The 26824-nt window shown below is 38.7% G+C and overlaps 2 protein-coding genes across 11 annotated transcripts in view; both read right to left on the bottom strand.

The window, feature by feature from the left end:
- The window catches only part of MTMR1 (myotubularin related protein 1), a 38489-nt gene extending 23772 nt beyond the window's left edge, over positions 1–14717 (bottom strand). Inside the window, exons 1-12 of one of the 7 annotated variants that reach the window (XM_064713265.1) lie at positions 14490–14717; positions 11505–11610; positions 9009–9032; positions 6769–6822; positions 5340–5415; positions 4456–4550; positions 4139–4246; positions 3638–3739; positions 2869–2952; positions 2129–2278; positions 1204–1392; positions 68–253 (exon numbers count right to left, since the gene is read on the bottom strand). In XM_064713265.1, the coding sequence (XP_064569335.1) occupies positions 68–253; positions 1204–1392; positions 2129–2278; positions 2869–2952; positions 3638–3739; positions 4139–4246; positions 4456–4550; positions 5340–5415; positions 6769–6822; positions 9009–9032; positions 11505–11610; positions 14490–14620 (1305 nt within the window). In that variant the 5' untranslated portion in view covers positions 14621–14717. Of the gene's footprint in view, positions 1–67; positions 254–1203; positions 1393–2128; positions 2279–2868; positions 2953–3637; positions 3740–4138; positions 4247–4455; positions 4551–5339; positions 5416–6765; positions 6823–9008; positions 9033–11504; positions 11611–14489 lie in introns of all 7 variants that reach the window. The other 6 variants (XM_064713266.1, XM_064713267.1, XM_064713270.1 and 3 more) reach the window with 6 other exon arrangements.
- Positions 14718–16263: 1546 nt separating this feature from the next.
- The window catches only part of MTM1 (myotubularin 1), a 41118-nt gene continuing 30557 nt past the window's right edge, over positions 16264–26824 (bottom strand). For 2 of the 4 annotated variants that reach the window (XM_064713272.1, XM_064713274.1), the window contains 5 exons: positions 25775–25981; positions 21783–21875; positions 20832–20945; positions 20345–20521; positions 16264–18022 (listed from right to left, as the gene is read on the bottom strand). In XM_064713272.1, coding sequence (XP_064569342.1) covers positions 17855–18022; positions 20345–20521; positions 20832–20945; positions 21783–21875; positions 25775–25981 — 759 coding nt within the window. In that variant the 3' untranslated portion in view covers positions 16264–17854. Of the gene's footprint in view, positions 18023–18074; positions 19667–20344; positions 20522–20831; positions 20946–21782; positions 21876–25774; positions 25982–26824 lie in introns of those variants that run through there. The other 2 variants (XM_064713273.1, XM_064713276.1) reach the window with 2 other exon arrangements.

The raw sequence follows: 26824 nt of genomic DNA, 5'->3' as shown, positions 1-26824 counted from the left end.
TTTGGAAGTGCAAGTTAAAAGCATGGTTTAAAAAAGTAATTGATTTTCCACATCAAAAGCATTTTACCCTTATATATTCCAGCCAGTGTGTGGAGTCCACGTTTGACAGCCACCGAGTCTCATCAATAGTAGGATAAACAATTTCTTTCAGTTTCCTCAGGGATTCTCTCATGACATGGATATTGTGAATCTCCAGAAAGACCAGCTCTGCATTTGGGTAGGCACTTTCACTTTCATATCCCCCACCTTTAGCCTGTCATTCAAAAGGTAAAAACAGACAATGAGAAGAACATGTATAGGACTTCAATATAAGGCAGAGAGAGTTATTTTATTCAAGTTTCAGAATTTTCTGAGAGAAGAGATTATTTTAGTGCTGATAAAAACATATTTTTGGCTTCTGATTTTCTAAAAAATGTGGAGGTTTTTTTAGGTGAAAGAAACTGTAATTGTAACAGGCTACATTTGATAGTACAGCCAATACCTTCACTGCTTTATCAATGAAAGTTCTGGTCTTCTGTGAGCTTTACTGCATAATTTCTCAGCTCTATCTGTGGGTCTGTTCCTCAGCTCAGGCTACAGCCAACGCCTGAGGTCACCATTTGTGGTATCTTTTGGATCCCCAGGATCAAGGAGGAATTGAAAATCTGACTCCATGTTCTTAGAAGGCTAATTTATTATATTATGTACTTATATTATATTAAAGAATGCTATACTAAAACTATACTAAAGAATAGGGAAAGGATAGAGACAGAAGGTTATAAAAGAATGATAATGAAAACTCCTGACTGCTTCCAGAGTCCTGACACAGATGGACAGTGATTGGTCATTAAGTCAAAACAATTCACATGAAACCAATCAAACAACCACCTGTTGGATAAAACAATCTCCAACTACATTCCAAAGCAGCAAAACACAGGAATCAGATAATTATTGTTTTGAGTTTTCTCTGGAGCTTCTCAGTTTCTCAGGAGAAGAAATCCTGGCAAAGGGATTTTTCAGAAAATATGACAGTAACAATATCTTCATGCTGCCTTTTATTCCTGCCAGCCTTTCTAAAATGTACAAGCAACTTACCTTCCTGCCCTCTTTAGGCACCCTTTCTTATCTCTTTTCAACATCAGATTCTCCACATTCTGACACCTGGCTCAAGCTTCAGCTTTGTGATAAGGCTGATGAACTAATGCCAGTTATGTACAAACCTACCTTGTTTGTATCTGCAACACTATTCTGCCTGGCATCAAAGATGATAAGTTTATGTGACTGAGCATTGGCATCCATAATTGTCTGCAAATATTTTTCATCTTCCTTGCAACGTTTATCATTTGGGCCAACTGATGGCTGGCTGCATCGTGTGATTGTTGCTTGACTCTCAGGATGGATCCAGGATAACACCTGCAACAAGAGAAAAGTATTTAATTCACTACACTACTATAAAAGCAGCAGGCCAGAGAACAACCAGACAATCACATTGCCTATCTGGCATTATTTCCTGGCAAATCAACAAATGCAAGTTTAAGGACAGGCTGATGCAAAAACATATTGACAGCACACTAGCACTGACTGCTCATCCCAAATCTGAGCCTGAAATACAGAGTGATTCTGAACATCTTAGCTGTTATTTCTAACAGCAACTAAGCCTGTATTATTCTAATTGGAAAATAAAAAGGGCAATGGAGGAATAAAATCTGCTTCCATGTGGAAGAATATGGACCTATATACTACCTTGCTAAGCATGAAAACCAACACAATCTAACATATTTAAAGTGGTTCTAAAGCTACCTTGTCTATTCTCAAGCAAAGCACTATGGCTATGACACATTCTACTCCAAATAAGAACACAAGCTAATACATGCCAGAGCATGAGATACCACTGTGGCCTAGAAGTGCTAATCCAAACAAAAAACTCACTACATAGCACAATAATTGTGCAATTATACTCATACTTGAGTTGCTCCCTTCAGTTCTAAATCCATTGAGTCTAATTCTTCTTTCTTTTCCCCACCCCCCAACTCAGGAAGGAAGCCACCCCACTGTTGTTTAAAAAACGAAGCCTAAAAGAACACTAATAATTTTTTTAAAGTTACAAATTTCTAAAATACTTTTATTCTCTTGTACAAATTTCACTTACAGGAACTCTCCCTTTTGCTCTAAATGCTGCCACTTTTGAGAGGTCATCGTCCTTCACACTGGTTGGCACAACAAGAACAGCAGGGTATGTATCACACAGCTCATAGGTGCTGTTAATTTTGGATATCTTCCAACTCTCATTGGGCAAGCCCTGTGTGGAAACAAAACAATCTTGCATTTTTCAGGTTAGACCTTTATACATCTCAGTTTGGGGCAATGACAAATTTTATGTGCTGCATGCTTTTAAAAAAAGGCATGCCCACTTTTTTTTTTCTTTTTTTTTTAAATAAGCTATAAACTTAGGTCTTCATGCTGAATCATAAACCACTGGAAGTCTTTCCTATTAAACTGATAAGGAAAATAACCATATGGACAATGCAGACTTAAAATTACAAATTACAGTTACTCTTCTGTTTAGTGATGTTTATTCAAATTCAATTTTTTATAAAGCCCGTGTTTTGTAGAAACAGCACTTGAAAAATGTGGATTTCAAAATCATGTTAAGTTAGACCAATTCACTCAAGCACTCAGCACCTGTATCTCCACCAAATTTAGCAGGTGCTCAACACACTCAAACTCAGGCCACTTGCATTTTATTATCTAAACATGAGATGCAGACAGTCAATGTAGCAAGAGCTACATAGACTGAAAATGATGCATTTTCTGTAACATTTTTTCTTTGTTTAAATGGCTCTGGGGGAGATGGAGAAAAAAAAATACACCAATTATTCTATAACTTACCTGCCTCTTATATTCTGCCATTGGATCATACACTTTCCAGCCATTAACAGCAAACTTTTCTTTATAGCTGAATGCAAAAAGAGGCTAAAAACAACAAAACAAAATCATAAATTACTGCCTGACAGGTTGTAAGCACAGTAACTCCAAAACAGTCAACACTCCAGAATTTCAAATATCAAGCAGACATAACACCTTCAGTCAAGACTGGAAAACACTGAGCTAGAAAAAAGATGGTTTTTTCCATTAAGTATGAGTTCCATTAAGCATGAGTTTAAAGTTCAAAAAACCAACATAGGAAACAGAAAATTGAAGGTACTTGCCTCTGATCACACAACACATCAATGGCAATGCAAGATTAGAAAATTGTTTTCCTACCCACCAACCAGTTCCTTACCCACACAAGCAAACAAAATAGGATTCTGCAGCTAATAACAAGATTAATTGTACCTATTTGTTGTATTAGATAGAACTTCTAGATTTAATTATCTACTGCAGAAAACAAGAGTCAACACATACATATTTTTAATCAGCAACATTAGGCAAACCTAGATCTCAAGGGTTATGCATAAATTAATTTCACCAATAGCAGACACAGCTGTGTTTGATGAATTAATGCAAAAATCACACAGGGTCAGAGTGGCCTGCCCGCTCTGCAACACATTTTATGAATCAACACTTCAAAGTTTGTTATGCAGCCCTTGTATTTCCCCCCCTACACTCTCCCAAAAGAGGAGAGCCAGTGACAGCCTCTCTCCATCTCAAGACTTACCAGCCCATTAGAAACAGGAAATGCACGTATTACAAGGTTTTCAAAGATCTCCAGTCTGTTCTGCTCTTCCTGTTTATAGGCCAGCCGCAAATTTCTCATATCCTGTCAAAAATAAGTGACAGTTTTACTCTATGATAACTTAAAGAAAGAAAAAGCAGTTCTAAGACACCTGATTGAATGAAGGCATATATGGAACACTAAGTCACTGACATCATCTAACCCCCAACAGAACAGAGTTGTGTAAGCATTCATGAGGTAACTAGAACTGTCAGTAGAGATGCTTGATATAAAAACTGCCCCTTTTTCTTTCAATTCACTCTTCAGACAAAAGGCAGAAGTGTTTTAGACTGCAAGTATCATAGAGGAATTGAAACAAATGAAGCACGATTCAAATACAGGGAACTGATCAGACAGAAAAACAGCACATGGGCTGGCAGATTCTTCTTACAGAAAAATGAAATGAAAATAATTTACTATTAATAAATCTCTACCATGCCTTACCTTGCAAACTATTTCTATACCACAAGAATTGTCTCCATGGCTCTGTACTCCAATTTTTTCAACCCTACTTATAACTCCAAGGGGAACATCAACAACAAAAGGTGGATCCTGTAATTTGTATATAAAACAAATAGACTTTATTACGTTAGAAGAAATACAAATTACTACTATTCGTGTGTGTTTCATTAGAGCCAACAGTAATTCCAGTTTAGTAAATTGCTGTGAAATATCACACTTCATGGAATTTGTCACTTTCTGAAATCTACTTCAGCAACATTCCTACCTGAAACTAGAGGCAGATAATGGTGAAGTCTTACCCTCTCCACACTTTTGATGAACATTCTGAAGTCCGTCACTGTGAGTGTGCCACTGACTGCTCCCATAAATGGGCAGATATACATAACGTCCTTAGCTGGAAAACAGATCAATCAGAGCTTTGCTTTACTATTACAGACATTTGTTGCATAACAATCTATTTTCATTTGAAACTCACAAGATTTTGGCAGCTCCATAAGATTTTGATGCCTGACCTCTTTAGGAAAGTCTATTCTTGCAGAGTTATCTTTATCTCAACAATGAAAGGTATTCCCCTGCTGCTCCTGAGCAATTGGGGCAGGGCTGAGCAAGGGCAGGCAGGTCCCCAGCATCTGCAGGTACCCAGGTGCAGAGCAGCCACACTCACCCCAAAGACAGAGCATCCAAAGTGGCAATTACTGATCCACAGGCACTCAATCTCCAAGTAATTCAGTTCTATGCCCATAGCTTTGTTTTCACTTTTATTTGCTGGTATTCTTTCCTAGCCAAGTACTGCACTGCTAGCACAGAGCTTGTTGTCACATGCCAGAGTGAAATAAATCCCACTAAGTACTGGAAACTAATTCACCACAACTTCATCTTTTTTGAAGAATAGAATTTTGAAGCTGTGATATATCCTTAGCACCTCCAAGCAGAAATACAATACATACATCCTTATAGAACAAAAAATCCTTAGGAAAAGAAGTATTATCTGTATGTAGCAAGTCATCCTCTGGATCTGATTTATCTTTCCTACATTTGGATTTACAAGACTAAGAAAAGAAATGCACATCTAATTTTAAGTGGCATTAAATGCAATACCAAAAGTCAAAAAGAAGTCATATTCTGTTTTTAAATAAAGCAGCAATTTACCAGTATTCAGTGCAGCACTCAGTGGTACACTTACCAATAACTTTGATTGATTCTCCAGGAAAAAGTGGAGCCTCTTCCATCTGTGCCAGTTTGTTTCCATCCCGCAGTGCCTGGCAAAAATCCAAAATCATGAGTAAATCTCACTCTCCATCTGTACCACATCGATATATTTTGATGTAAAGTGCTTTTACTACCAGATTACTGGAACACAAGAAGTGTGTCTTTTTTAAAATCACACAACTGTACTAAACAGTACCACAGTAAAAGAAAAAAACAAAACAACAACCAAACACAAAACTAAGCATTATAAGTTTAACACAGACATACATGTTATTACGTATTAGTAACAAAGCATTCATGCAACAATTAGTTTCACATGCTAGCTATATACAGCATACAAAAATAAGAACAATAAGATCAGCCCAAATTATAAATTAATAATTTGTTAGTGTTTTGCTGAATGCAGGTATTATTTGGGGTATTTTATCTATTTGAGAACATTTTAAAGCTCTTTTATTTTTTTAAAAAATTCTAATGCTGCTTATTTAATATTTGAGTATCTTCATCTGAGAGAATTATATGGCAGAAACTTTATTTAAACATTTTGACTTTGTGATTTTGATAGTAAGAAGCACCCCACAATGCTCTATTTCAATCAATACCTTACACTAAGAGTGCCACAGGTTATGGAACAGGTTCACTATAGGAATTTTGGATCCAGATGGTCAGATTAAGAATGAAGTAATAACAAAATATAGAAGGACAATTAGCAATTTTAAAATAAGAGTTAGTTTAATAAATTTTCATTGAGGTAAATGGCTTCATTGCTGAATGATACATGATGGATTCTTAGGGTCCTTTGCTGGCAGCTAAGATTTACAAAGTACTAAAGATTGTAATAAAGCATAAAACAGTTTGTGGGACTGTTAAGGACCATGTAATAAAGTGATCTGTCTCAGGTCAAAATGATGAGACATTAGGGTCTCCATTTTTTACATCCTGAATAAATATAATGGGGTAACTTGTTACAATAAACAACTAATCCTCCCCTAGTATTGCAGCTCTGACCCACACAGAAGTAACTGGCAGGATCTCTCTGCTTCCACACAGACTACCCCAAGCTCTCCCTAATAAATAATTTCTAAAAATATTTCAGCTGATCTCTGGCTTGAGATTTCCTTGGAAAATTTTGGAATTTTACATTCAGCAGTCAATCACAAAAAAATAATGTGCTTACAGACTGAGGGTGGATGTGCTCTGTAAGCCAGGCTTATGTTCAGTATTATATTTTAGACTACATGACCTTACAAGAAAACTCTGTCTGGCACATAACCAGTTACAACTAAATGCTTTCTAGGGCTTCTCTTGAGTAAGAAAAGTAAGATTTGTATGCACTGTATGAATACTACTTTATAGTACCTTGCTACATAGTTAATGAATGAAAGATGAGTAAAACTTGCCACCTGATCAGGTTCTGCTTCAGAATGATAGCCATTGTGTCCATCCTGAATCTCCTGCTTTGCATGAGGCAGCAGTAGGGCAAGAGAGAAGTAACAGCAAAAAAATTGCAGACAACAGGTGAAAGGACAGAATCTTATCTTTTTCTTGTTTCCCTTTTAAAAATTTCCTTAAAAAGACAGCATATACTTTAACTCCAGTTTAGCTTTCCAAAATCTTCCACTCCTGGCACACACTACTTTCCACAGAAGGGAATCCAAGCTATTAGCACCATCCTTTAAATGTTACTTGGCACAACACAAAATGAAAAATTTACTCCCTTTTTCACAAAAGAGTCAGTGCTGGAAGATAAGAACATAAAAGTATGTACTGTCTTTTTAAGACAAATAACCTTACAATGAAGAAAATTAATTTCAGTATGCCACATGCTTATCAATAGAAGAAATTGAGTACAACTTGCAATGGCAGCATTATGGGAAAACTCATGCAATCTTTTACAGAAAAAAATAGATTGACATCAAATAGAAGTACCTAGACATTTTAAAAAAAGCTTTGCTGTGTAAAACATGTTGTAATTGAAATCTCAATCTTATAGTTTTACATATCTTTCTAACAACTTCTATGTTGTTGTTTGAAACTTGGCCAGTAACTTTACAGAAACTAAAATTACTACCCACAGCAAAATATGCAAACAATTCACATTTTCATGGTAATTTATTTTTGCATCATTGGCAGCAAATCCTGAACATTAGTTCAATTTCCTTAATAAACATAAGGTCCTTTTGCACACTGGAGAGAAGCACAAATGTCACTGGGTCAGCTGAAGGAATTATTTTAACATGTTCAGCCAAAAATGTTCTTCCGTCTTCTTCCTTTAACAGCTGGAGAGAAGTTGTGCTCATGACAGTCCATCACTCCCAGTTCAACTGCAAAGAACTCACTTGGTCAGACTGGAAAATCAGCCTCAGTCTAAATTTACAAGTGGTGTTAGAAGTCAATTTTTCTTTTTACAGTATTTCTACAAGAAACCCTCAAGAACAAGCTTAGAAAAAGGACTTCAGATATCTTCAGATAATTTGAACTCTACATGAGTTTAAAAAGTTGTATGTAATGAAAAAACCTTTTCAAGCTATTATGTTACTAACATTTTGGTATGGGTAGAATTCTGTCATACAGAAATTACTTAAATTTCAGATCACAATTATATTGTTTCTGAAATCAAAGAAAAGTAGACACTGTGATCTCTGGAAGAAAACCAGCAGGACAATGAGCAAATACACCAAAAAATTTAAATATATGAAAGACAAAGAAGCAGAGCAGACCATTCAAATATCAAAGCCTTTACACAGAACTGGGAACAACTGAACAAAACCACTTTTTGTTACTCAACTAAGACCAATTATTTGAAGTGCTATTGATTCAAAAGCAAAAAAATATCAATTTGTGGATTTGTATGATTGGACTAAACACATAATTTTTAAATAGGTAAACAACAGATGAGAAAAAGAATCCATTCAGACTTCATCTCTTGGTTTCAGACTGAACAAGAGGTCTTTGTTTGAATAAAAGTGTTGGACACATTTCATGAACAATGTCAGAACACTATCCAGATCATTTCTCACTCCATAAATGTTACCAAGAGAGAGGGGCAAGAAAACAAGGCATGCCCTTTTTAATCTTCAATGGACAATGGGCAAGCCCTGGTCTCAAAATTATCATTAAAAAGATGTAGGTCATTGCACTAGTGCCTAACTTCAAACCTAACTTTCAATCCTATTACAGCTTGGTAGCAACTAATTTAAAACAAGTACAAAGGCAAGCATGAATTTGGAACTTACTTAAATAGGACAGACACAGACAAAATGCTTTTACCACTGGTATTCTTTAGCACAGACATGTTAGAGCTGCTAGCACAGTACTCTGCACTCTGAAGCATGTAAACCTGAATTGCAAGCATCCATTTTGTCAAAATTAATGTAATAAAACTGAAGTTAGTATTGCACATTCATAACACAATTTTAAAATATTGCTCTCTTACATACTGACTTTCATTGCTCATGAAAACATTGTAATGTATATAAAGCATTTTTGTGGCAAAGAAGCTGTTGCACTGCATAGCAAAATGGCCTGACTGCTCCATAAAACCCATTAATGAGGTAAAGAACGCTTGACACACCAAGATCTCACACAGCACAAGAGACACACAGGTAGGAGGCAGTTCACTGCTAGCCAAAGGGAATCTTACCCGTATTACTGGCCTCCTGTACACCTGTTAGTTAAAATATAAAATATTATCCAATGAAACACATGGGTTTGATTTGTTAAAGATACTGTATCTTATTTCACCAGATTTTCAAAAGAACTCTACTTCCAAACATTTTAATTATAGCTGGGTTTTGAAAGAACAAAACAAAACTATGTAGAACTAATAACTCTCATTTGCAGATTTTTTTGGTCTAAAAAAAAAATCAGCCACTTGATTTTAGTGATGTAACAAATTCCAAGCTCTTTGAAAACATTCATTCCTAATCACCCTTTTATCCTGCTACACTGTGCTATTGTTGAAAGAGAAGAAAGAGCCTGGTAATCCTTCTAGGTGGAAGACAATAAGCCTGCACTAACAACCATGAAGGAGAGGCACAGGACCTTTCAGAAAAAGACAACTCTTCTCAGCTTCTGAAGGTGCTTGTAGCCAGCAGCTACAATCTGAGCCATTTTCATTTATATGAGGCCCTCATTCAAGAACACTCTGCAGGCAGAGCATGTGTCAGAGAGGACACACAGAGCAGAGCGCTGAGCTCAGCCTGAGATCGCTGCTGCTGGAGGGTTTAGCAAGCAAGAGCTCCCCCAGTGCTCTCCAGTTCTGACCATTCCATCAGCTGCCCCCTTGCTTCCCTCCTCCCTGTAAGTCATGTAAGACTAACGTGAGTAACACTGCTAGATACAAGAATCAATATATTTACTTGGTTTTGCAAGCATATTAATTTAAACAAGAAAAAAGAAAGAATAAAGCAATGATTTCCTGGTAAATCCAGCACAAAGTAACAGAACTGCCTGACCAGTTCCAGGAGCAAGCACACACATCTGAGCTGTTCTGAAGGCTCTGAGTTGTAACATAGTCTCTAAATGCAGCAATTCGAGGTAACCAAAGTAATGAAGACCCAGGAAAGGGCATCAAAAGAGAAAGATGTCTCAAAGGAAAACTGAGCTTTTCATGTGTGGATTCCACAGTAATAATGAACAAACACAACCTGTTAGTGGTACTGAGTAAGCAACTATAAAAAATTCCATCACGTTATATACAAATATGGGATTTCAAATCACAGCAATGCAGTGATGCCAAATACAATTTATCCACAAAAATTCTTCATTTAAACCATCAGGCTTAAATCCTTTTCTTTCACTTCTCAGAGAGAATGAAATAGAATTTTAATTAGGCCTTAAAAAATTTATTCCTGTTAAATAATATCTGAGATGAGTTTGGTATAGAGATGGAAGCTATTCAAAATTAAACAGTGCTCTTCATTCCAGAGGAATGCACTTTACTCAGAGATAAACTGAACACCAGGCTTACACACATGGATTTTACCTAAAATGAAATCCTTGGCAAATGCAACATCAACAGATGCAATGCAAGCTTTCCCACAGTGTTTCACCAAAAATGATGGCCTTGACCTGGAGCAAGCATTTGCAATTCAGCTGCTGTAGAATGGGAGAGCTACTCTGTACAAAGTGCTGACTGTGCCAACTGTGTGAAACTCTGTCGAACTTTTAAACACACTACAGTCAAAAACATTTTGTGGACACATCTCAGACTCAGGCTGAATCTGACCTGCTGTCACTCAATCTAAAATGTGCTGTTTCCTGACAACATACTTTGTAATCACAGAGCATATGTGAATTAAAATCAAGTTAAACAAAACAAGAGAAAGACATAAAAACTTTCCAGTGGCCATTCTCTATGAACAATAAAACTGTTACAAATCTAGGAAGAAAAAGGGATCTAAACAGCAGCAAGTTGGGCTTCTTAAAGGGAATTGAAAAACAAGGGTAAGTTTAGTCACGTTGTGAGAAGAGAAAAACTGCCCATGCTCCATTCCTGACAGCTGAGCTGAGCGGCTGCATGAAGGGAACAGCCAGTGAGGGTGAAAGAACAGGGGCACAAAAGCACAGTGGAACTCAGAGAAACCATACTGTGCATCATTACCTTTGTGACAAAAATGCTGCTGGGAAGGAATGACAAAGGTGACTTGTTCGTTTGATGTTAAATTCTGTGTCTCTGGAGAAACCCCATCAAAAATGATACTCAATTATGTTCCCTACACAGTAACAAAGACATTAATTTATTTTTTGTGGAATCTGAGGAGCTCAATTCTGCACTCTGAATAACACACACCAGAAACCGTTTCAACCTATAACTATAATCTACTTTACCAATTATTTTATAGAGTAATCAAAAGAAAACTCACTTTTGATGTTTTATTCAAAACATTGACTTCTAAAATTTCCTTTCACATCTCTGTTAATTTTTATTCTCTAGACTTCAATGGCACTACTCAAAATATAGGGGAAAACAGGAAGCAAATTCAAGAGACTCCTCTGGATAATGAGATGTTTCTAGCTCTGAAACACTCAGTGATCACTCAAGTACTTACCATTGGCTAATCAAGATAGCAAGGACCCTCCCCATCTTCCACCCTTGTATCTTAAAACAAATCAATGCATTCTTCAAGTCACTTACCCTGTAGTCTCTGGACACACCCTCTGATGGGACAGACCCTGAAATCTGACTGGAAATGGTCGCAGCTATCAGCTGTTTACACCATTCCACGTGGGATCCAGTCGGGCTACAAAACCAGAAATTTCAAATTATTTAGCAGTAATTCAAAATGTGTATTTTGAACAGCACAGATCCAGAAAGCAACACTGTAAATGATCAATAACATAATAAAACTTCGTTTGCTTTGTGGGCAGTATGCAACTATTTTATTGATCAAATTCCATGAAAGAATTTTACTAGATCATGTCAGAGACACAGAGCTGTCAGGATGTTAAAAGTGAGGTTAGGGTCCTAGGAACTTGAAAAACGTTCTGCTCCTTATCCAGTGTAATTTTTACCATTCATGTGCTTCTTTCTTAAATCCATCCATGGCATGAGTTTTGCCAAGTAACAGGAAACTCCCTATACTGTCCTTATTAATATGTCCTGATTATTCTGTAAAGCCTCAGAATTAAATTACTTTGTGCTAGTATTAAAAAAAATTTAACTATGCTAATGTTGTATTCTGTATTCAATGTTAAAAATACATGTTGTCTAAAGGGTAACTTCTAGCTGGCTGCAGCTTTTTCCAATTAATGAAATAAACCCTGGATAATCTTTCACATGCCACAGCACTGAATTGCACAGCATAGGGTGTTTACAAGAACCCTAAAGCACCTGAACTGCACTAAAGCCCAGGTGATGGCATTTCAGAACAGCCCCCTGAACTGGAGCTGCCCACAGGTAATGCCCCACTGAGAGGGAGAAGCAATGACAGTCTGAAGTGCACTAGGGCTGCTCAACACCCACTGGTATCCAAGGAAAAACTGGGAATGCCAGAGGGAACTGAGCATTACCACAGCCTCAGATGGTATCTCAGATAACTGCCACTTTTCTTCACACCATTCTGCTGTGCTCATCTATAGACTGAATGCTTATTCAGAAGTCAAATAGAGAAAGAAAATGTTATTTTTTTAAAGTTAATTTATAAACTAGCTTTGGATTCTATGAATGCTCCATGACATTGAAGTGAATATACTTACACATACCCAGCAGGTGCACCACACCTCAGACATTAAGAGGGTGGGGTAAGGATTGGTCACCTTAGATGACCAATTACTACTGAAAAAGAGATCTTTCCTTACATTAACTCTGCCACTATAGCTAAGTATAAGGCACAGATCTATGCAACAATGTCATACCCCAAATGGAAGATCTTTCAAAAATTTTCTGATAAATTTTAATCGCTTTCTTCCCACCTGCACATTCTACACAGGACTAGATCTCACAACCTTGTTTTGCAACTAAAACACATCTATGATAGTCCTGCTTGAAGAACAAGGACAACTCTCAGGTTAGCACTGAACTTAAACCCAGATTTACTTAGAGAACTCCTCACGTGAGTTCTGCAAAAGAGCCCAACGCTGAAATCCTACAGAAATCCTTTTCTTACCTAATTTATTTCTCCTTCTCTCACATCTCTTTAATTTCCAGTATAGCTCTTCAGGGTTTGCCTAAGTTTGTTTTCAAATGAGCACTCACTTGTTAATTAAGTAAAGTATTTATTTTTCTATGGCTTATCTTCACAAGGAATCACTATATCAACAGAGCTAGTAACAGCAGGAAAACAAATATGAATGCAGGACCATCCCCTGAGGCCAGTGCAGGGGATGTGACAGCGTTCCAGAGAACACTGATCACACCGAGGTGCCTTGTCCCCATGCACCAGCGGGGCACACAGCAGAACTCACTGCCTTTGCATTCTATCTCATCTGCAGCCACATATCAGCCTGGCCTGGCACAACCCTACCGGCAAACAAGTGAACTGTATGACAAATGGACATAACTGGGACAGGAAAGAGCAAGATCAGAAGAAGAGAAGATGAAAATTAGGATAAGAAAGTGCATTAAATAAGGAACACAAAGGTGCACATCTTGATGACAGAAAATGGACATTTGATTTCCATCCTCACTAGAATGATGGAAATCCCCAGGTTTCTATTGAGAGAAAAAAGAGAATACAGAGACTGGAACCTAGGACTGATTTTAAATATTATTTTTTATTTAGTTTTCATCAGGGTGAGATTTCCATTCACTTCTACTCTTGCTTAAGGATTTTTAAGCTCAATTCTGAAGCCCACCTTCAGCTGGAAACTTCTGAGTGAAGTAATGTCTCTGCCAGCGGCTGCCGGAGGAGATGCGGTCCCACCTGGCACCGCTCTGGTGAGACCCTGCGCACCCACCGCACACACAGACACACACAAACACATAACGCACACACAGACACACCAGGGACACACAGACACACACGGGACACATAAGACACACACCGCACACACTTACGGACATACACCAGGGACACACAGACACACACACAGCGCACACAGACACATAACGCACACACACATACACACCGCACACACTTACAGACACACACCAGGGACACACAGACAGCATTCCGGGACACTGCACACATAGACACACACCAGGGACACACCGCACATCGAGAGGGCACAGCGGTGCTTGGGGACAGTCCCACCTCTGCAGATTAAATACACGCACGGAAAAAACCCCAAACCAATCAGGAAGAGACTCAAAACCCGCGGACGGTCTCAGCTCAGGTTTGCAGGACGCTGCTCCAATCCCCGGGCCAAAGCCCCCGGGCCGCCTCAGCCTCGGCCAAGCCGGCGGCGGCACTGCCGGCACACGGCAAGCGCAGGAGGAAACTTTGACAACGGCCGGTTCCCGCCGCGGACCATCCGCCGCTGCACAACTGCCGCCCTCAGACTGCAGCTTCTGGGGCCGGAGGGGTCGGGGAGGCCGCCCTGAGACCGGGGGACCGCGCTCGGCCGAGGCTCGGGCCGAGGGGCGCCCGCCGCCTCCCCCGCCGGGCCCCGCAGGCCGCGGCGCCCCCTCTCCCGCCGCCCGCTCCGCCCGGGGCCGTCCCCGGCCGCCGGCCCCGCTCACCTGTCCAGGGTCTCGGTGCTGGGCTGCCGCGACCCCGCGCCCGCCGCCGCGGCGCCCCCCGCCCGCACGGCTCTCCGGCTCACGCCGCCGCCCTCCACCGCCGGCCCCGCCGCCGCCGCCGCTCGCTCCATGGTTCCGGCCGCGCCGCCGGGATGGCGGGCGGTCTCCCGCCTCTCCGCGGCGCCCGGCCCGGCCGCCACAGCCCAGCCCGCTGGGGCCCCGGCAGCGCCGAGGGCTGTCACCTGGCGGCGGCGCCTTCCCAGAGGCCCCCGCGGGAAGGCGGGGCCGGGCCCGGCTGAGGGAGGGCCGGGCCGAGGGACGGCAACTCCCGCCCGCCGCCCGTTCCGGCCCCAGCGCGGAGACGCGGCAGGAAAAGGGCTGGTGGAGGCACAGAGTTCAGCACTGACATCTTTATTTTCCCCTCCCCGCACAGACACGGCAGACGGATAATGTTCACTGCTCTCCCCCGACCCACGGCCTGGCACGTAGGGCCCGGCTCCAGAGCAGTCCCGCGGCATCCAAGGAGAGCGGCCGACACGGTTAGTGAGGAAGCGGCAGCACTGAGGAGACCTGCGCTGGTACTGATCACACTGATCGTGTTCTCATGCATGACAGAATGCTCGTTGCGACACAACATCTGAACTCAAGGCAGAGGTTAACAATACATCAAAAGGAGGTAGCACACAAGTCATGTCTTAGGTACAGCCATAACTGATGCTGGGGGGAAGGGTAAGGCATGAGCAAATAAAAGAAGGCATTCAACAAATAACCTTTCTAAATAAGTAACAGAAACCCAGCACAAAACCTAGCTTATTCTCCTCATGTCCATGGAAGGAAGAATACAAAAAACCTAAACTAGCATTCCAAGACTGACACTTCTTATGGGATATTGGGCATTCATTGCTGGTGATGCTGACACCCCAGCTCTGCTTTTCACCCCTCCTTGAAAAGGCACTCAGCGCCTGCAAGTCTCATCCTCATGAGCTCAGAAGCTTCCCCAGGCGTGCTCCTGGCAGGGACCGCTGTGCACAGAGCTCAGGAGGGCTGTGCAGAACAGCCCAGACTGGGGGAAGGACAGAGATGTTCTGCTAGCACTGATAAATCTGGATGCCTACATTCACAAGTAGTATTTTCCAGAACAGACTGGATTAAAATCACCTTTATGTTGGTCTCATATGTAAAAACAATTAAAACACACATCCTATCTGCTGGCTTGAAAAATTGCAAGCCTGCAGTGAGCCATGTTAGAGAGCTTCAAAGACAAATTCAGCTGAAGAATAATACAAAGTAATATGTAATGAAGTAAGTGCAAAAAGATCCTTTCCATTACATGACACTTTCCCAAATGTAACAGGTTATCATGTAGTGTTTACACAGTAAAAACGATTAGATTTTCAGAACTTTATCACACCGCTCAGAGATGTCACCAATATGTTAAACTCAAATACAGAAACTTTAAATATTCTAATAAAAATAGCGCTTTTTTCTTTAAATAAACCACAAGTAAGTAGAAGGCAAATATACCAGAGTATGCATAGCTTTCAAAATGTAAAATATATCATGAACAACTGAGTATCCTTCTTCATTTATCTGATGTAATGAATCTTAACAAGTCAAGATTGGGGGACAACATTGTTATTTTGGATACACATACTGGAGAGCATAGATGGGAGAATGAAATTTAGAGGACAAAAGTCATATAATTCTGCATATTTAGAGCACACATGCTGTATGCTCTGAACTTCCCTGAAAACACAGTGCAACTCAGTGCATATACTGAATTAAATCCAGAGGCAGTATATTTTTATTCCTTTGAAAAAATACTGTTTTAAATATTCAATGTCCTCTAAACTTTGACTTATTTTATGGAACTATACCTTTAAATTTAGTTTTCATATGCAAAATATTTACACTTTATAAACTTGCAGAATTTCTAATAAACTATATTATATACACTTACACAAAACTTAATTTATATATAATCCTATTATATCTTGCAGATCAAAACTCACCACATGTACAATAATTTACAATGACAGAAGCCTCAAGCATCAAAATATCTCCTTTAAAATAACAATATTAGAGTCCTTTACAGATTCTGACTTGCAGTATTTCCTGGATTGCTTGAATATCATTAAACTTATGAGAATATGCAAAATTTTAATTAAATATCAAGAGCAAAATTTGTACTGTCATAAGAAATGCTTGCAACTATTTAAAAATTACCCGAAAGAAACAAATTAAAGATTTACAAAAAGCCTCTGAAAGGTAGGCTTGAAACTAGAGCTCACTTGAATGTTCAATGTAAGTGCAGACACTATATGCAAATCTTGGATACTGAAGCCCCTTAAATATGTTAGAATAAATTTGCTGAACAGGAGTTAAATTAAACAGTAAAGTATAAATGTACAAGCTTTCAAAATTATTTATAACTGAGAATTTTTGTCTACTTTGGTATAAAAGCTCCTTTAAACAGGCACATTTATTTTTAAAAGACAAACAGAAGCTTTAATACTATGGCTATTGCTGGATATTTAAGCAATGTCTCTGTAGTTCTGTTCTTCATTTTATAAACTTTCTTTTGGAAACATTTAATTCTGTATTAATCCAAAGAATCAATACTGTCCACAGTGATAATTTGTACTGTACTTTAGTGCTGAACAGCTAACCCAAACAGAACTTCTCAGAAACCAGTACAACTTTCATTTGTTTTTTAAAAAAAAAATAAAATCAATTTACAATAAAAAAGTTCCTTTTATTTTGATATCTACTGAGCTATTTGAATTTTTTATTTAGAAGCACATCACTGAAATGCCTTCCATATTTCTATTTATTAAAAAAAAAGTAAAATTTGGAATTCTTGGGTAATCAGAAAGTTTCAACACTTCTCTCTGACATCTTGCAATATAATTTATTTTTCTCTCATGAACTCCATGAATGTATTCCTAACAGGAATACAGACATACCTAATTATATACAATGTTAATATTCCTATTGCCATTATTGTGTTTATTCATGACAGGTAAGACTGAGCATGAATTTCCTTACAAAAACATGACCTAAAATGTAATAAATTAAAGCATTCTTATGAAAACAATATAATCAATTTAACTTGTACCAGACCTACCAAAATAACTCTTAAAGCCCTCCATAGCTACGAGTTGATTAATAATGTTCCCAGTCCACAGGTTCTGAAAGGCACGTAATCGAAGAGCTGGGTTTGTTCTGAAGTCCTCCTCAAATGAAGACAGTTTATAATAATTTGTGTTAGGACAGTCTAGTGTAAGGCATTAGAATATTCCTCTTTAGAGATCTATGTTAAGCACCACTTGCTATTACAGTATGGGAAGAAGCCAACATTTTCTTCAAAATTGTGTTTGTACTTGGGACACCATTTGTGAGGGAGATGTTGATGAGGCTGATGAATTGGATATCTTAGCATTATTTGTGATCTGAAGCTCTTCAAGTCTCCTGATATAATCATCACGCAAGGCAAGGAGCTCCAGGTAACGCTGCTCCACGGGGTTTGGCTGCTAGGAAGAGATCCAGGTTAGTGTGAGCACTTCACAGCCCCAGGTGAGTGTGAGCACTTCACAGACCCAGGTGAGTGTGAGCACTTCACAGCCCCAGGTGAGTGTGAGCACTTCACAGACCCAGGTGAGTGTGAGCACTTCACTTGCACACAGGCTGCTCGAGTATCCAGGGCTCCCTGGCAGGTGTAGCACATCAGAGCTAAACAGAACCACTCACTGCTGTGACCTGAGAGCCCTCTGTCTTCCAGCTGCCTCCCCCAAAGCCCATCTTGGCACAAAATCCTTTGTCCTAACTCAGTAAAATCGGCCGCCACTTCCTGGAACATATGGATTTTATTTTCTTATTTAATATTGTGTGCAAGATAGTTACTTGTATACCTTGAGCAAAGCTTTTTTCCTGACTTACTAAAAGGTTTTAGAGTCCAGAAGCCAAATGTCTCAGCATCTTCCAGAAAACACAGTGTTTAGCCAGATTCTCTTAGCTACACTGATCAGATTAAGATCCATGTCTTCAGTTTAAATAACTTCTCTCACTGATGAAATTTACTGGAATTTTTAATAGTTAATTTGCAACTTGGTGTAAATAAGTGAAAAAACATTTTTAAGTGAATTGTCTAAGTAAATTTGCACCTGTTTATAATCAACTGCTCTGGCTTTCAAGAGATTACTCAGAAAGAGCCTTTTAACTCTTTCCACTTTGAGCTTGACTTCCTTTTCAGACTAATGAAACAAATGGAAAAGAACTATTACAAACGTCCAAAGCAGAGAGAGAGCCTGAAGTTACCTTCAGCTGAATACACCTGTCTAGAAGCTGTTGCTGTTTCACAGTTAACTGCCTGTCATTCAAACCTACCAGCAGTGGAGTTTTAGCAGCAAATGGTTGAACACCCCACCAGTTCAAGACCAGTTGAACCAGCACTCTGAGCTGCACCACTCACTGTGCTCCTATCAGAGGATCATGGTGAATTGCTGAGGCAGCTGTGGAAGTTGGATCAGTGCTGGTGTGGGTACTAAGGTGACTGGTGATGTAGGATAATAGTTTTGCTAGCAGAACATAATTCTAAGAAATGGACTAAGAAAGGTCATCAAAAAAATGATTCAGGCCACATGTTCATTATTCAGTTGCTTAACTGAACATGAAGCATAAATTTTATCTGCAGGAAAAAGTAACATTTTGTGGACAAAAATGGTGAAAATTAGGGACCAGTAGAAGCAGCAGACTGTTGTAGGAAGTGCAAACTTGGGTTTGCATTTACAAGGAGAAACTCCTGCCAAAAAGCTCTCCCAATAGGCAAACTGCATTTTTAAGTAGATCTATAGCTAATTTGCATGTCTTATAATTCTTTATTTTCTAAAATAAATCTTTATATTCACCTTTTGCAAAACACCCTTATATTTCACAACAAGCAACAAAAGCTTTAAAACCAGGACTTCCAATTCCAATAGGCAATGTACTTGTAAAAAGCCATAGCAAACTGCCAGGCTTTCCTGAAGCCTCTAAAGTGCTGTAAATAATACAGGAGATCAGCTGTGCAAAAGGAAGTGTATTGCTTCAAAACTACTGACTCATTCCAAGGGCTGGACTGTGAAGACTGCTTCTGTCAAGCAAATTGCTCCTCTATCTTCTACTCAAATCTCCATAAGCTGTTAAAAAGGACAAAAAAGTCTCTATACAAAATCTTTATGTGCCACATGGTGGAGATTTCCAGCAAGACTGTAACAAACACTGAGTGTCCATATGGATTAAAACCACAGAACTGAACTATGTGTCATTTGATAAAAGCTTTTCTGGACTTCCAATCTTATCTACTTGTACAATTTTCAATAACAGCTTTCACCCACAGTGTAAACAATGCTGGGTCATCAGTGTTACATAAAAATATTAAATCTTACCATCAATTCATATAGCTTTGAAAGAGAAAGGACTCAGCAGGTCATTTCATTTGTAAATTGTTTCATACCCTCTCTAAGCAATAGGAGAAAGACCAAGCAGATGCAACTGTGTTTGTGTTGCTAATGTCCCAACTCTTCAGGGATCAGCAAGCCCCATTTCTAAGCTTTGTCATTCAGGATTTAGTAGCATCAAATGCCCTTAGACATGTGTACAAGAAAAAGGGCTAGAAAGAGCACAAGGATGACTTGCCACTAAACAGACAAATAAGTTCAATGAGCTAAGAGACAGCTAAATAATTGCTTACACTTTTTCCTCCATCTTAACAAATAAAGCATTAAAAACCTGAACAGATTACAGGTAGTACTCTACAAAATCCTTATTTCCTGTCTCTAAGAGCATTTTTAGTATGTTACAGAGAATTTACTTACTTGCTGCCGAATCCTGGGGTTCCACCTGATGTAGTAATTAACCCAGAGCTCTAAATGCCGCATGCTGGCTACAGGATAGAGTGCTCGATTTAGCTCTTTACTATAAAAAGCATTGGTGTATTTAGATTTGTCACTGTTTATCAAAGACCATAAGGATAACGTTCTCTCAGTCACTTTCTAAAATGAAATCAAAATAAGAACAGTAAATATATGCATAACATCAAGAAATCCATCATAGAAGCCACTGTTACATTCCAAAATTAGTACACTTCTGGTTTACTTAGAAGCATAAAACATTTCTGTATTATAAAGATTCCCAACTCAGTGCTTGAGAAGTATTTTAGTGACTGCATGGCACTATTCTATAAGAGCCAGTTCAAAATCACTGCCTGCAAGGACTATAACCACATAGAGTCCAACCAAAAAATTCTCTAATCACCTAGAGTAAAGACAGCAATGCAATGACACAAGGAGTGGTTTGACCAACCTCTTTTTCTCTGAGGAACTCGCTGTTATACAGGAAAGTGCCAAAGCGGCAGCTGTACAAGTGATCCAGGATTGTGATCAGGAACTGCTCATTGAATTCAAAAGCTGTAGGAAACTAAAACCAGGAAAGACAAACTCATTGTTTACATGGAAAACACAGGGGGATATGCACATGCCCTGGTTGAAACACTGAAAGTAGTTTAGAAGTGTGGATACATCTACAAATAATTTTTAAGATAATGCTTTCATGTACAGTATAGCAGACTACGTGTTCCAATGACACAAGGTGTTCAACTTTCTCAAACTAGTCACTGAAAAATCTCTTCTCAAATTGTTCTACCTACTTTTAATTTATAAAAAGAATAAAGTACAGAATAGTTACACATATACTTTTACTATCTAGACAGAATAAGATCTCTTCAGTGCATTCTTGGAGTCCAGCACCACACAGGAAAATAAAGCTCCTGATCCTTAGCCCTAAGTGGACTAAGTTCACTGCTTTGTTTCATTACTTACTGACATTACAATACTTAAATCACAGCACTCAGAAGCTCCCTAGCTTCCTTTTTAAGCATAGATAAGACAACAGGTGTCCCTGCAGTTCAAGGGACAGCTTCACAAAATGGTCAAACAAAACAACAGACCCCATTAAGACAGCTGGGTGCAATTCCAAAAGCTTTCTGCCAGTATGAAACAACCCTCAGAATGTGTCTGAGAATCCCATACCCAGGAACACCAGCCATGCCTGCATGGACAGTCCCATGTCCATCAACATAACCACAGCCTGTGGTTATATCACTTTCACAAAAATAAATACACTCTTTTTTACTACAGGTCAGAGCAGAGGGGTATGCTGTCCTCTTCAAATACTTTTTTCAAAAAAATAAGGATGTAGGGTTTTAGCTCAGTAATCTCTTCACACTGTTACCTTCTGAAGAACATCACCACGTACCTGTTTAGACATCTGCCACACACAATCAATGAACTGCAGAAAGATGGGCGACCTGTCAGTATCAGCATGATTTTTATCACCGTGGCCTATTCTCTGAAATGAAGCAAAGCAGCCTCCTGTTAACTAAAACAGGCTATTTTGTGGCAACAGACATGGTTTCTTATTTGGTACTAGAGCATTGATTCTTCTGCAATAAAGCAACCCACTGTTAAAATTTCAAAATTAGTTACTGCACCAAGGAGGAGAGATTCAGACATAGAAACCCTGCAAAGCTGTTCCAAAGATATCCGAAATAAATTCCAAACTGATAACTGGTCCGGTTATAAAAACCTGTTGATTTTTAGACAAGCAGAACTGTGGAAGCATCCATTACTTAAATAGTCAAGACATATTCTGAACTACATTTACATGGAAAGTCTGTCAAAAGCCAAGCTGCATACTTTGTCTTCCTTTTTATTTTACGCCACTGCAGGACCTAGATCATCAAATTATCCACACATAATCTTCTCTTTCTCCTCCATACTTGAACCTTAATATTCACCCTGAGATAGCAAGCAAACACGAACAAGATAAAAAAAAAAATCATGTTCTTGACACAAAATTAATAGATTGTTTAAGTTCGGGTGAGCCCCTTATTCTGAGGTGCCCAAAGTAACAATCAAAGGAATTTGCCCCACAGACAAAAAGTAGATTGGGTAAAAGCTGTTTTACTTCCTTTTTGCATTTGATAGCTGAGAACAGGTAAGAGATTCAGGGAAAAAGAGTTTCTTTTCCTTCCCTAATTCTGTTTGAATGTACTTGCTGGAGGAGACAAAAGAAAAGCAGGTATGTTGACCCATATCTGCCTGCAAAATAGCAAGCTTAATGCCTCAAGGACATGAAAAATCATAAGAGCAGTACACTACTCTGTACAATGGCTTCCAAGACAGTTTAAAATAATAGAATTGAATGGGAGGAAATAGAGGGAAATGAGGAATTGCAGCTGAACTCAGTCAACAGTAACAAATGACTCAAAAAGGGCTATAAAGAAGAAAACAAAATTGGCTTCCTTGCTCTTCAGTTTTCATGGTTTGCAATACTCAATATCCATTAAGAGTCATATATGTGTTTAGTAAGGAGTGAAAGTCTGTCCACTTCCACTCTAGTTAGCAGTTTCAGGATGTCTATTTTCCATCTATAATTATGTCTCATATTTGAATGCATAATTAGAATTAAATTCCACATAAGCAAATTTATCATCTGGAGAGTGCACTAAATTCAGCACATATAGAAAAGTTGGGGTAGGGAATTCCTTTACAACAAGGAAATTTATTGCTCACGTCATTTGATAAAAAATATAGAGAGGAACTATTAAGTGGTCTAATATTTGGTTATTTGATATTAAATAATCCAAATTGCAACCCTGGTATCATAAAAACACCAACCCAGACAATTAAAATAATGCTCTACTCTTCAACTCCCTACTAAAGGAAAATGAAACAACAACAGTTTCAGAGATGAGGTTCAGGAGCTGCTCTAGCTGCACTAAATGTCTACTTCTTACTATTCAAAGTCACAATTCTATCACATAATTACCAAGTTAAAAAGGAGTATGAATTATCATAATATTTTCTGCTTGCATTTTAATTTTTTTATCATAGAATAGTTAAGTTTGGACAAGCCCTTTGAGATCACGGGGTCCAACTGTTAACCCAGAAGTGACAAGCCCACCACTAAGCCACGTCCCCAAGCAACACATCACATGTCTTAAACCTCCCCAGGGATGGTGATGCCACCACTTCTACAGAACACTCCAGAAAAGACTGACTTTCACTATAAGCTAAATAACCCATCAAATAAAAATTTACAGTACTCTCAGATTATAGCAGATGGCTGAAGAGTGGCTTCAAACATTTCCAAAGATTGCTACTTGACTGAGCAAGTTGGGAAAATAGCAGTTTAAGCAAAAGCAACTACTTAAATCACTCTTATTGCTGCTACATTGTCAGACATGAACCAATGGACTGAGTGAATCATCTGGAAGGGATGCCAAGTCCTGCCTCATTATTTGGAAAAAAACATCTGTTGAAGGAGAACAAAATCCTTTGATTATCCAACTAAAATGAATGGTTTAACAAAAAGAAACATAGATTATTTGAATTTATTAATAATGATGAAGAACACAGAGATCTCTTTTTAAGCTCTGTGGTAAACCATAACACATGTTTTTGACTTCAAGTGCCCTAGTTATACCATCTAATTTTATCTGCATCCTGACTCTTAACTTTTTGAAGTACAAAATAAAACGTGAGAAAAAAAAAAAGTCAAGCCATTGGCTTCACATTTTCCCATGGCTGTACCAAGACAGAATACTTAAAGGTTAATAGAACATATCACTGCTAAAGGACCACAAGTAAGTACACAAAAAACCAGACTACATCAGCTATCACTCCCAACACCCAAAATACAAACCTCCTGAGCCTCAAAGCACCTTTTGAATGTCAGATGAGAAAATGTCACAGCCTACAAGCACATGTAAATGGTGAGGTGATTTATGCTGAGTAGCTATACATGGATTTCCAAATGACTACAACACTCCTACGTGTTTGCAAATGTAAAATGGCCATGAAACACACAGGTAGGTATATTTTTCCATTTCTTGATTTTTTTCTAGATTGCCTATTTTCCGAATTTTAGCAATATTAATATCTTTAGAATATTCCACTAGGGACAAAATATCCATGCAAGTAACTTCTACTGAAGTTGTAGAAACGTCTTACTGTGGATTTCAGGGTTCAGCTCCAACAAACAACACTGTTGTAATGTTTATAGTAAGTAACAGCACAGTTTCCACAGCAACCTACTCTGCTCCTCCAGGTTCCTCATGTAGATTTCCTGCTTAAATGGTTAGCTGCCACATTTAGAAAAAGTTCCACTAAGACTGTGAAAAGTTTTCTAACACAAAAAGGATGAACAGGGTCCCTTCCAACTCAGAATATTTCTGTGAATTTTCCGTGAAAATTATTCACATACCTGTGAAATATTAAGGACTGCCCATGGAAGCAACTACTTGAACCTTCTGAGCTTCTAACCTTCTGCTCAGAAGACAACTGAATAGAAGCTGAGCCAGCATTACCAGTTTAGCTGTTACAACCAGTTTAGAATATTTGGGAATCAGCATACAAAATCTCTCTTATAAGGCACTGGTCAGACTCATTCATCTGCTCCTTGTGACATTCAAAACAGTCCAAAGAAAGAGTGATGGAGAACCTCATGTCCCAGCTTTAGCTGTTCTTCATCTGAAGAATTTGAGAGGACACAATTTTTCTGCCTCCTTCCTTTCTTTCTGTCTCTGCATTTTCTCAATAACCACTGTGACCATAGCAATTCCATGTAGCTATGATATTTTCTGAAAAATCCTTTCCTTAGGGGTTTTTCTCCTGACAAGCTGAGAGGCCTCAGGAACAAAATGTAAACAATGATTATCTGCTGCTGTGGAATGCAACAGGTGCATCTGTGATTGGTCTCATGTGGTTGTTTCTAATTAATGGCCAATCACAGTCAGCTGGCTTGGACTCTCTGACACACAAGCCTTTGTTATCATTCCGTTCTGGCACTTTTCTATTCTTAGTCAGCCTTCTGTTGAAATCCTTTCTTCTATTCTTTTAGTATAGTTTTAATATAATATATATCACCAAATAATAAATCAAGCCTTCTGAAACATGGAGTCAGATCCTCATCTCTTCCCTCATCCTAAGACCCCTGCAAACACCGTCACAATTCCATGCTTTAAAAGACAACATGAGTTCTCAGAGAAAGAATAGCAAGAAAAATATTGATCAAACAGGTCCAAACCTAACAGTTCTGCTCAGTTTACCTGGAAATGTTCTAAATCTAAGTTCAAAATAATGAAAGGAATCATCAAACCCTGACACAAAGTGAGCAGTTTAACACTGGAAGCATTTAAAAAAGTTAATACAGCACAGTCTTTGCAATTATCTTCTAATTCTTACCGATGCAAACTTGTGTCCAAAGCTGATCCACTCTTTCTGCACCAGAACCTCAAAGCCTTCTATGGTTCTGTAGTAGCTGTCCAGCATGAGCATGGCCAGGGAGGTGAGCTGGGCCGTGCGGTCCCAGCCGTCGCTGCAGTGAACCAGCACCGAGCTCCGGCCCGACGACACCTTGTCTGCCACCTGGATGGCTCCTGTCAGCACCAGCTGGCCAGGCAAAACACACCAAACACACACAGCTTATTTCTGCTCTAATGCTAACTCTGGGCTCATTTCTTTGTATCTGAAATAATGCTGTTTCCATTAAAAGGCCTGAAAAGAGCAGTGTAGTTAATTGGAAAAGAATTTTCTAGGAGATCAAGTGAATTTCTTGCATAAAAATAGAGGAACAGATTGGTTCCCTAATCCCTTAGTAAGATCAAATTTATCTCGCAGCAAATTCTTAAAAAATGGGGCAGAAAACAGTAACCTTGATAAACCAAAGAACATAAGCTTCTTTTTCAAAGAAAGAGGGGATTTACCATAGGATATACTCTCTAAAAATTCAGTGTTATTTCATTTGACTCCTTTCTTTGAACCAAATGACTGAATTATCTCAGTTGTTGGGAAAAGGAGCTCGCACCCTTCTAATATACTTATTTTCTAAATATTAAATTAAGAGGAAAATTTTATCAAGTAGGATTCATTACATAATACTCTAATTACTTTTGCACAGCTGTACTTGAGACAAAAGATCCAAAGGTCAACTAGCAAGAACACTGGTGAATTACCAGCTCAAGTATTTTATTTGTGCTACCAGATGAAAATTACAAATTTACAAATAAATTTACAAGATTTATTTACAAAACTGTAATTCATAAAATAAAGTCACATACACACTGACAACTAAAGTATTTACTAATATCTCACAATGACAGTCATTTGCAGGCCTGTACTGCAAGAAACCAAAATAAATCAGTTCTCATGCATGTAAAGCCAATCAGACTAAGAATGAATTCTTCTACTAAAGACTCTTAACTTGAGGCATGTAACAAACACTCAGTTTCACCT

The sequence above is a fragment of the Zonotrichia leucophrys genome, chromosome 4A, assembly GCF_028769735.1.
Source record: "Zonotrichia leucophrys gambelii isolate GWCS_2022_RI chromosome 4A, RI_Zleu_2.0, whole genome shotgun sequence".
Classification (NCBI taxonomy): domain Eukaryota; kingdom Metazoa; phylum Chordata; class Aves; order Passeriformes; family Passerellidae; genus Zonotrichia; species Zonotrichia leucophrys.
This window is presented reverse-complemented; position numbering and strand designations above follow the sequence as displayed.